Source organism: Marmota marmota, unplaced genomic scaffold (assembly GCF_001458135.2).
Source record: "Marmota marmota marmota unplaced genomic scaffold, marMar, whole genome shotgun sequence".
Lineage (NCBI taxonomy): Eukaryota > Metazoa > Chordata > Mammalia > Rodentia > Sciuridae > Marmota > Marmota marmota.
In genome coordinates this window covers 38,533,596-38,544,249 of record NW_026000082.1, presented here as the reverse complement: position 1 = coordinate 38,544,249, position 10,654 = coordinate 38,533,596, and the positions used below count along the sequence as shown (strand labels likewise).

Sequence of the window (10,654 nt, the reverse complement as noted above, 5' to 3'; positions counted from 1 at the left end):
GGGGAGGCCATGCCACCAGCCAGAGATGGTTTCCAAGGGCAGAGGGTAAACAGTCACCTTGGCTGCATGGGCGTGCCACGGGGGTGAGGGGTCAGCTCTGGAATATTCTGGGAAGCCAGGAAGGAAACTGGAGGCCTTGGGTTCTGAGGGCGGGGGGGGGGCAGAGCTGCAGGGCGAGAGGAGCCGGCTCGCAGCAGGAGCTGCCCCCCTGGGGGCGCCGGGATGACCTGGGGGGTCCTGGCGGTGGGACCCCCGGAGGTGGTGCTCAGCCGGATGGAGGCACCAAGTGTCCGACTCTCGCTGCTCCTGCTGACGCAGAGCCCAGGCTGCCCACTTCCCACTCCATCTGCTCATCGGCAACAGTGACCAAGGTGGGCTCTGGGCCAGGACTCGGGGTCAGCAGTGGGGACAGCCGGTGCTGCCCTCGGGGGCCCCCAGGCCGGGAAGGTTGAACTGGGCCCCGCCACCGGGTGCTGGGGAAGGAACCCCAGCCTGGCTCGTGCTGGGAGGGCTGCACCCCCAGCCACGCCCGTGTTTTGCTGGCGAGGTGAACGGAGCTTCAGCAAAGCCAAACAGGGTGGCGGGCACCATGCCCCAGGACGGCTTCAGACACGGCTGCTCCAGGCCCCGGCCGTTGGGGCTCAGCTGCTCCGTCTCCTACCTTCTATCTGGGGCTTCTCTCCCACCTGGGTTTTCTCCGTGGGATGGGACAACTGTGGCCTTAACCCACGTCCCTGCAGCCCTGTCCCCCACTAATACACAGGTTCCAGTTATTTTTTTGGTACCAGGGATTGAACCCAGGGGTGCTTAGCCCCTGAGTCACACCCCAGCCCTTTTTAGTTTTTATTTAGAGACAGGATCTCGCTGAGTTGCTCAGGGCCTCGCAAAGTTACTGAGGCTGGCTTTGAAGTCGCCATCCTCCTGCCTCAGCCTCCTGAGCCGCTGGGATTACAGGTGTGTGCCACGGCACTGGGCACTTATTTCAGTCTTAATCCAGGGCCACCTCTGGAACCACCGGGAGAAGTCACTTTCCTGAGGAGGATGTAGCAAAAACAACGTGAGACAGCCATTCACCGGCCAGTTCACCAATACTTATTTGCCTGGTGACTGGCACCAGGAAGGAGGAGTACAGGGTGAGCTCAGCCAATGGGGATCTGATCTGCAAGGGCTTCATGGACTCTGAATGGAGGTTTGAAGGCCAAGTGTAGCAGGCCGGGTCAGGGAAGAGCGCTCCCAGCACAGGGAACGGAGCGGCTGTGAGGCCCAGCACAGAAGGCGCCAGGGAGAGGGCACGAGGTGGACAGGAATGGGCAGGGTGGCGGCAGGGTCAGCCCCGAGGGCCTCTCTGTGGAGGCAAGAGTGAGATTTGGGGGTTTCTTGGCGAGCAGCAGGGAGCTGGCGGAGTTTCCACCTGAGCACAGGTGCGCTGCAGAGTCCTCTCGGCTGCACCTGGGAATCCGAGGAAGACGTGTGCCCGAGCCCAGCTGGCCGGCTGTGGTCAGCCAGGCAGGAGAGGGCCGGAACGGGGGAAGTGACAGCAGACAGAGGTGGAGGAATTCGAAGCACATGTTGGAGGTAAAATGCTCAGTGCCTGACTGGGTGGAGCAGGGGGTGGGACGAGACAGACACATTAGGGAGATTCCCGGCTCTCGGGCAGTCCTGCCGGTGGGTTAGTGGTTCTCATTTAACTGCACTAAAAAAAAATATTTGAGGCTCAGAGACATGAAATTACTTGCCCAAGATCACACAGCAGCTTGGTGGGTGGAAACTCAGGTCCTGCCTGTGCCTGAAACATGCCATCTCCAGAGTCCCCTCCTCCTCCCTCCCAGCAAGTTCAGAGAGGCCTGGGGACTTCAGGTTCCCGCTCAAACGAGCTGCCTGAGGGTTCCAGCCCAGACCCTGGGTCAGACAGCAGGTCAGAGAGACCTGGAGGGAGGTGCCCCGAAGGACACTGACGCCCAGGAACATGTGGCTGTGTGTGTGCTCCTGTGTCACCTGGGGCAGTGTCTTGGACCTGCAGGGACCTGGGGCCAGGGCTGGAGGTGAGTCCTGGCTCTGTGACTTCTGAACTCTGTCTCAGACCCCTCTCCTCCCTTGTGTGGCGGTGGCTCTGAGCCCTCCCTGGGCTGCCTGCGGGGTGGACACGGCTGGGTCCTGCGCAGAGGCCTGCATGGGATAGAGCGATGGCCACGCCCTTGGGCCGCCTGGGTGTGAGTGGCTCGAGCCCAGTGGGTCTTCCTGCTGGAGATTCTGAGATGGAAACTCCCAGGTGTGGGCAAGTGCCCCAGGGCTGGCGGAGGTGGGGGCCAGCCCCTGCCCCTGCCCTGCCCAGCCCCCGCCGGGCTCCTTGAACCTTGGATGTCAGCCCTCCCCGCCCAGCAAGCTCGCCCCCTCCAGGAAGCAGCCTCTGCTCACCCATCTGCGGGCCGCCTCCCCTCCTCCAGGCCGGGTTCCCAGTGGACCCGGGTCCCACATGGCTGCCTTCTTGCTGATGGAGCCTTCCGGAATGGTCCCTCAGCCCCCAGAGAGCGAGACCGGGTGGGGCTTCCCCAGCAGCCTGGGACCTGGTGTTCCTCAGCCTCACTGTCAGCTGTTAACTCAGGATCCAGAGGAGATAAGGCCACCTCCCAGAGCTTGTCCGACTGGAAGGGACCGTGCATGGGAAGTCCAAGGCAGTGTGCGTCCGCTTCCTGCTGGGGGTCGCTGGGCTGTGCCGGCTCCTGCTTGACCCCCACCCCCAAGGCCTCTGGCTACTTGGAGCTGGGCAGGAGGCCCGTGGCCTCAGAGGAGCTCAGGTAAGGCCTGAGAGTGAATGTGCTCCCACTCCTGGTGTCCCCTCAGACCCTGGCCCAGGACGGAGTGGCAGGCCGGGGACCAGGCTGGGAGCAGGGATTTGGGGGTCTGATACACCCGACTTGAAGTCCTGCCTCCGACTCACCCCAGCTGTGATGCTTCAAGTCACCTGCCTTGGCCTCCTTCCTTATCTGCAAAAGAGGATCAGTGGGCTGCCCTCCAGGGTGTGGTGACAATCATGAAATCCCCTGACACGGGCATCTGAGATGCCCACTGAAGACGACAATAGGAGTCGCAGTTGCAATGAGTGATTAGCCTCAAGTTCGACTCCCCACAGCAGTGGGTCCGCGTGGGCACTTCCCCAGTGTCTGTCCCCGCTCCCTCCCAGGTAGACTTGAATTTGGTTGGGGATCCAGGGAGTTCCAAGGCTGACTCTGCCAGGTGAGGGCGCGACTAAGTCAATAAGTACATTTCAACCTTTTGTCTTAGGGATTGGTTTAGGGTTGGGGACATGACCCACATGACCCAGATCTGTCATTCAGCAGGAAGTTCAAGATTTTCCTAGGAATTCTAGAGCAAAGATGCTTCTCTAAGGAGGCCGTCTTGGTCTTGGGATCTCCTGGCCAGAAACTTGGAACTGTAAGGAGATCCAGTCTTAAAAAAGGCCAGTCAAGTGAGAGAGCAAGAAATGGGCCCTTGCTATTACTGTTAAACTGCTGGATCAAGCCTTTCCTGAAGGACTTTTCAATAACATGTGCCAATAAATCACTTTACTGCTTAAGGCTGTCTGAATTGGCTTTTCTGTTCCTTGTAACCCAAATCATCCTTATGGGCTCAGCCCATACATTTCTCCACCTTGTGTAGCTGTCACTTCCTTTCTGTGGGTGGGGTGACATCGGCTCAGGCCACATTTCCTCCATGAGCACATGGACTTCTGTGAGAACCAGCTGACGCTGCTGCCTGTCGGAAACCAGACCACCCAGGAGCCGCGAGATTATGGAAACATAAAGAAAACCAGAGCAGGGAAAAATCCAAGCGAATGTTCCAGAATAACCAAAAAGAAAAAAAAAAAAAAGAGAGAGAGTGGCGGTAACTGTAATAGCCACGTAACTGACCCCCCCACTCTAAGGGGAGGGCTCCGGATGGAGGGGGCGTGTCCTCCTGGGGACCACCTGATGGGTGTGTTACCCTCGAGAACGTTCCTTGCTCCTGGCTCCCAGCATCGGCTCCCTGGAAGCCTACCACACGGGGTTCCTCTCCTCTCGGGGGGAGGGGGGTCCCGCCTTGCCTCACTTCCAGGTGGGCTACACAGCAACTCCTCTGCTGCAGTCGAATCTGAGCTAAGAGATGGCTGTGTCCACCCTGAGGCAGGAGCCACACTGTCCTGCTCCAGCCGTGAGTCGCCTCGGGGCTCCCTGGCTCCCAAGCCCGGAGTGCCAGCCCCCGGGCCCAGGGAGCTCCCAGCAGCCCTTCAACACAGCCTCTTCACTGAGGTTAGCCAAGGTCACTTCTGTCGCTTGCAATCGGGGTCCTCAGTCAAGCGCCCACTGAAAGGGCCCTGAGGAGCTGGGGCGGGGCCTGTCCAGGTGGGCGGGGGTGTGTGTCCAGGTGGGCGGGGCCTGTCCAGGTGGGCGGGGTCTGTCCGTCATTGCGAAGCCTGGTCAGTGGAGGCCGGGGATTTTGCACAAGGCACTGGCTGGGCCCTTTGGAAAGTGCCACTGGAGCCACGGAGGTGTCCTTCAGGTCATGTTCAAGGCGTCGGGCATCGCCTGTCTGCAGGCCACAAGCACCACAGAAACACCACCCACGCACGCACACGCGCACGCGCGCACACACGTACTCACACACGCAGGCACGCGTGCTGAGATGATGAATAAAATCCAAATCAGGCTCGAGGAATTCCTGAATTTGAAAAACGTATCTCAGATTGTCATTTAGTCCACACTAACTGTCTGATCTGGGGGAGCAGCCACACGGAGAAGGGGTGCACTCTGGACCTCCTTGGAACTGCGGCTGGGGTGTGACGAGCAGAGGGTGTGCCTGGCAGGACCCTGGTGTTTATCTGTCCGTATCTGCCAGGACCCACCGTCCCTCCCGGGGACCCACCGGATCCAGCGTGGGGGCTGATTTCTCCCACTGACTCCCGAGGTGGCTTGTGACTCGGATCACTGGATCTCCCTGGCCACGGAGATGCGGTCAGGGATGGAGAGGTGGCCCATCAGAGCCAATGAGAAGCTGAAGGGACGACTGGCAGGCCTGACCCTGATCTCACTCCAGAGGACTCTCAGGCTCACTGTCCAGGTCCAAGTCAGAAGGAAGTTCCTCCCGCGGGTCCTTTCTTTCTTTTTCCGTGTTTTATCACCGGTGTGTTATAGCTGCACACCATGGCGTGAGCTGTCACACACTCGCGTGTGTGCACGATATGACAACATGCTTTGTCCCGAGGTGTTCTGCGCACATTGCCTGGCGAGCCTCATGGAGGGCTGGGCCATCTAGAAACTCAGAGGATGCTCACTGAACTCCTGCGAGGAGGAAGACTCCACCTCTGCTGGAAGGTCAAGGAGGGCTTCTTGGAGGAGGTGGCCCTGGCAGAGATTTGCCAGGAGAAGGCAGGAAAGGAGGTGGAGGAGAGGGAAGAAGGAGGAAGAGCCCCGTGTTGGGCAGAGGGGAGGTTGGATGAGAGGGTGTGTGTGGCCAAGGAGGGCCAGAGCCCGGGGTCAGGGCCTGCTGGTGTGGGGACCATGCCCGGTGTTCCCAGCCCAGCTGCTCAGGTGTGAGAACGTCTGCTCTGGCTTCTATTTTCCACTCTTAAAAGACAGGAATCCGGTCATTGTCCTTTAATGTGAATAAGCCACAGGAGGTGACAAAGGGCAAGTCCCAGGTGGCAAGCCCAGGGTCTCCTTCTGGCGGAGGCCCTGGACCCCATCTCCCAGCTGGAGTCACCTGGGCACGTTGACACTGGGAGATTCTGACTTGGTCCTGGGAGGGGTCAGTCCTGGAGAGTTGGCCCTGGTGCTCTGCCGGAGCTGTGTCCCCAACTCTTTTTTTTTAAACTTTGGGACAGGTCTCACTAAGTTGCCGAGCCTGGCCCTGAATTTGGGGTTGTCCTGCCTCAGCCTCCTGAGGTTGCAGGGATGGCAGGCCCGGGCAGCACAATGTTTTGGTAGTTGCCCTGGTCAGCTGACTGGATTCCAAGGTGGGACTGGGGCTGAGCACCAGGCCCCAAAGGAGTGCCTTGCCCAATCTTGATTTTTAAAAAAAGTCAGAAATCGGGATCCCCGTCCCCAGGATTTCTCCTTATATTTAAATGTCGACTCCAAAAACAGGCAGCATCAGGGACAGGAGCGCTCACCTCGGGCTGTGCCGGGCCCCTCACCCTCACAGTGGCCGCGCCTGTCACCGTTCTGGTCGGTGGCGACTTGCCCGAGGTCATGGTTAGAAAGCGCTAGAACAGCGATCCAGCCGCGGGCACCTGGCCCCGGAGTCAGGCTTTGACTCAGAAGCCCGTTTGCAGCCGGGCTCTGGCCCTTGGTAGCCACCTGCTTCCTGCGACAGGACACAGGAGGACCAGTGGCCCAGGGACTGGAGGGTGACCCCACTCTAATTTCTTTAGAATGGGGTCACCTCTGGAGCCCCAAGGCATGGTCTGGGAAGCAGCAGGGCAGGGCCAGCTGGGCAGCTTGGTGGCGGCCATCAGACCTTGGACTAATGAAGGAGGGATGGAACATCCATCGGTGCGGACGTCCCCCGTGTCCTGACCAGGTGTGGCCCCGCAGCCCCCGCCAGGCCGCCAGGTTCAGACTCGGTTTTCACCAGGGCCTGGCAGTGCTGGCCAGGCCAAGATGCTGCGGGTGGTGGCCTCGCCTGGCCGTGGGACCCAGTCCTGGGAGGCCGCAGGCTCTGCTTGCTGCTGTGACCCAGGACAGGGGGTCACCTGGGGCCCCAGGATGGCCCCCGAGGCTGCTGCAGCCCCTGGGGAACCTGCTCCTGCTGTCGCCTTGGCAGCCCATTACAGGACGTCGGGCAGCAGGCGGTTCTGACCAAGGGCCCGTGGGGGGCCGGGAGGTGGGGGCGTCTGTGCAGAGCCATCGGGCGGACGTTGGCTGACAGTGCGCCGAGCCTGTGGCCTCCAGGGTCATTTTATTTGACATAGGGACAGAGTCCCATGTGCTGTTATGGAACTATGATTATTTCTTTTCCAGCTCATTTTTAGCTCCGTAAAAGTGGTGAAGAATCCACAGTGTGTCACTTTTCCTCTGTTGCTGGCCCTCTGTGGACAGGCTGGCCAGGTGGCAGCTGGGCCTGTGGCCCTGTCGCCTGGCCCTCCCGCTGGTCTCTTCAGCCAGCACGGCCCACGGGCTGGGCCCAGACGAGGCCCTGATCCGTGGAGGGTGGACTCGAGGGTGCTGGCCGGTTCCCTGTGTGAGCACCCCGGGCCCCACAGGGGGGCTTCCCAGGAAGGCCCCATTTCCAGGTGCACTGGGTGGCCACGGCTGGACCCTGGACTCCCTGGGAGGGAGGAGGCCAGGCCAGGCCCCAGCGGCTGTCCAGGCTTCAGCGAGTGCCCGCCCCTTGGCCTCTACCTGGCCCGTCCCCGTCAGGCCCTTGCTGCCCCTGCCCCCTGGCTGGTCTCCTTGCAGCCTCTAGCCGGGAGCCACCGGGCCACCTCACAGCTGCACCCCTTTGCGTGGACCGCTGGCTCCAGGTGACTTTGCCTCAGGGGCAGCAGAACCGTGTGGGCACCATCTCCTAAGCTCACCCCTCCGTCCCGGGATGTCCCCCGGGTCCAGGGGAGCTCCGAGTGGCTGGTCCAGCGCAGCCCAGGGAAGCTTCCCGCCCCCACGGGAGCCAGCAGTCCATGTCCAGGGTCACAGGGACCCTCCCTGGCCACTCTTACTCCATCTACTTTGGCTGAAGCTCCTTCCTGAGAAGTGGGGTGGCTGGTCAACCTCATCCACAGGGACTGGCTGAGTCTGAGCTAAAGGGACATGAGGAGCGGCCACTGGGCTGCAGGGACAGACGGCCTCCGCCTCCCGACTGCCCCTGACCCTGGTCGCCCCGCCACTCCGCCAGCTCCCTGTGGCTGCTGGCAAAGCCCGAGGGTGGGGAAGGGCAGCCGGAGCGCGGGGTCCACCTCAGCCCGGGACGGAGGCGCCCCTCCTCTCCAGCTGCAGAGGGACAGAGCTGAGCCCCAGGGCCCGAAGCGTGGGACAGAGGGGGGTGCAGGTGCCTAGAGGGAGGAGGAGCCCCAGATGGCCCAGGTCAGCTGGCTCTGTCCCTGGAGTCTGTCCAGCCTCAGGAGCACCTGGACCTGGCCATCAGGACACTGCCCAACCCAATCTTCTGTGGAGCCCTGGGAGTGAGGAGAAGGGGCAGGTCGCCCGCACCACCGCCATCAGGGCTGCACTCCACGCGCAAGGGTCCCGGGTGCCCAGGAGTGGTCGTGATGGGGAGGAAAGGGGGCCCTCAGCGGAGGGAGCCAGGGGGAGAGGCGGGCACCGGGCTCTGTGGCCACACCTGTCCTTCCTCAGCAGAAAGCAGGCAGGGGACCCTGGTGGAGGAGGGGCAGGAAGAGCCTCACTGGGCCCTGGGGATCTGGGTGTGAATCCCACTCATTCTCCACACTCATCAGGGTGGGAGCAGGTGCAGGGTGCCTCTCGGAGCCTCAGTCTCCTCATCTATAAAAGCGACCAATCTTCTCTGTCTCCTGGGATTATGGTGAAGGTTAAATGGGACGAATGGCACAGAGATCTGCTTCACTGTCACGAAGGGAAGGACCTTGCTTCACACCTGGCTGGGCTTAGTTCCTAAAGAGCCCACCTAGGTCGCCATTCCATCTGGGAGCTGGGGGACCTCAGGCAACTGACCACGGACTCCCTCTTTGGGTGTCAGTTTGTGAGGACAAACTGCAGTATGTGAGGCGCACGCATGCTCGGTCCCAGGCCTGCTCCCGCGGGTGTGTGGTCAGCGTCCCCTTCTCCTCCTACCCCCCTGGCACTAGGTGTGCAGCAGGAGCTGCCGATGAGAGAAGCCCGAGGCCCTGGGAGACGGGCTCTGCCCCAGGCGTGGCGCTCAATGGCTGGGCTTCGCGGTGGGATCCCGCCTTCCTGGTCTCCAGGGTCCCTTAGGTGACTACAGTTCCACACTATAAAGGGGAGCCCCCAAGCCCTGTGGCTGATAAGTAAAGGAGTGGAAGCAGCTGTCCCCGCCCGCGGGGCCGGCCAGGAGGAGCTGCCCCTCACCTGGGGAAGCCCTGGACAGGCCCTTCGGGTGATGGAAGGGCCGCTGCCCTCCCGCGGGGTGGTCCCCGAAGGACAGGGTCAGCACGAAGTGAAGGACTGGCCCCGCTGGGGAGGAGAGGGCTTGGGAGTGACGTCCTGGCAGCCAGACAGTGTGGCTTTGGCAGATCCTGGGCCTCGGCAGAGTGGACACAGGGGGTGTTCCTCGCTCCTCGGCAGAGAGGGCCCAGGAAGAAAGGGGAGCCCGAGCCCAGGAGCCGGTGAGCGGGGGCTGGGGACCCAGGGACGTTCCAAACACAAGCGAAATGTCCAGTTTGATGTTGCTGCTGGCGGGTCCCGAAGTGTCCTCCCCCAGAGTCCAGTGCAGTCTCCGCCTGGTGTCTGCGGTGTGACAGGGAACGAGGGGCAGGGGCAGGGGACATAGGGTGGGTGGAGACGGCGCTCAGGCCCAGGGCAGGACAATCAGTGAAGGGAGACGGGGACACCAGCCCTTCTTGGGCGGCCTCAGGACTGTTGAGTTGGGTATCGGACATCTTGACTGGGGAGCGTGGGATTTTGAACTCTTCTATTAATTATCATTATTAATTAAAAGTAAGGACACAGCAAGCCCGGAGGACGGGGGACTGGGGGTCTGGGTTTGTATTTGTGTAGTTTAGATTGGCAAGAGCAAGGGACATTCCCCAATGAAGAATTCATTACCAATGAGTGAGTGTCCTCGAGTTCTTCTAGGGCCATGGGGAGCCATGGAAGACTTCAGAGCAGGAGCAAGCAGGCCCGGAAGATGTCCCCAGCAGCACGAGGAGGAAGGGCTGGCGCAGGCTGGAGACAGGGCAGGGAGGTGGGGGGGGGAGCAGCTGGTGACAGGACAGATCTCTGCCGGGGTTTGCAGTGACTGGATCCACACAGACGGGCCACCAGGGCCCATGGGAGCACAGACACCCGGAAGGCCCAGCGGCCCCGCCTCACCTGCGCCATCACCTGCCGATCATCGCCTCCTCCCAGACGCCTTCCCTGTGACTCAGCCCGACCCCGGGGCCTCGGGGACTTTGGAAATTCCTGTGGATTCGGAGGTGACTCAGTTGAAAGGGTGGGGCGGGGGAGCTCAAGCCAAGGACTCACCCCAAGAATCTTATGTCCTCCCCAAATCGCCCTGGGTCCCAGCCAAGGCCGGCCACCATGCCCTCAGATCTCATGTTACAGATGGGACACCGAGGCCCAGAGGCGGGGGACATGGGCAGGTGCGGTGGCTCTCTCTTCCCCTCCACCTCGTCACCATCACCTGGGTGGCTTCCGTGACCTGGTGGAGGACCCATCCAGTGTCCTGGCTGCTCACCTCTGACTCCACAGCCTTCCCCTGCCCACCACCAAGGCCACCCTGGGTCCAGTCACTCCCCAGGGACGCCCCTCTCTGAAGCCTAAAAGCTGTGCCGTCCCCCAGGTGACCGCTGCCCCCTGCTCAGCCCCCCCAGGGCTCCTGCTGTCCTCTACCCCCTTCCCCTGTCCCTTTCCTTGCATCTCTGCCTACCACAGACCGGGCTCCTGGGGACACCTCCCATCCCGACCCTGGCCCCTCCCAGGCCCCTGGCTGCTCCCCACCCCCCCACAGGGAGGCGGCTTTGTGA

The 10,654-nt window shown here is 61.7% G+C and overlaps 1 protein-coding gene across 19 annotated transcripts; it reads left to right on the top strand.

Moving 5' to 3' along the window:
* The first annotated feature begins 234 nt into the window (after window positions 1–234).
* Window positions 235–3,870, top strand: LOC107142151. Of its 19 annotated transcripts, none has more exons than XM_048816114.1 (5): window positions 235–371; window positions 998–1,133; window positions 1,389–2,042; window positions 2,445–2,795; window positions 3,336–3,870. In XM_048816114.1, exons 3-5 carry the CDS (start codon window positions 1,723–1,725, stop codon window positions 3,655–3,657), a joined length of 993 nt encoding a protein of 330 aa, XP_048672071.1. In that variant the 5' UTR covers window positions 235–371; window positions 998–1,133; window positions 1,389–1,722; the 3' UTR covers window positions 3,658–3,870. The 19 variants fall into 19 exon arrangements, 4 of the variants coding, with proteins under 4 accessions (XP_048672071.1, XP_048672073.1, XP_048672072.1 ...); XM_048816116.1 differs by having other exon boundaries at window positions 998–1,575; window positions 1,807–2,042; XR_007352190.1 differs by having other exon boundaries at window positions 998–1,575; window positions 1,807–2,042; window positions 2,603–3,574.
* The last annotated feature ends 6,784 nt before the right edge of the window (window positions 3,871–10,654 follow it).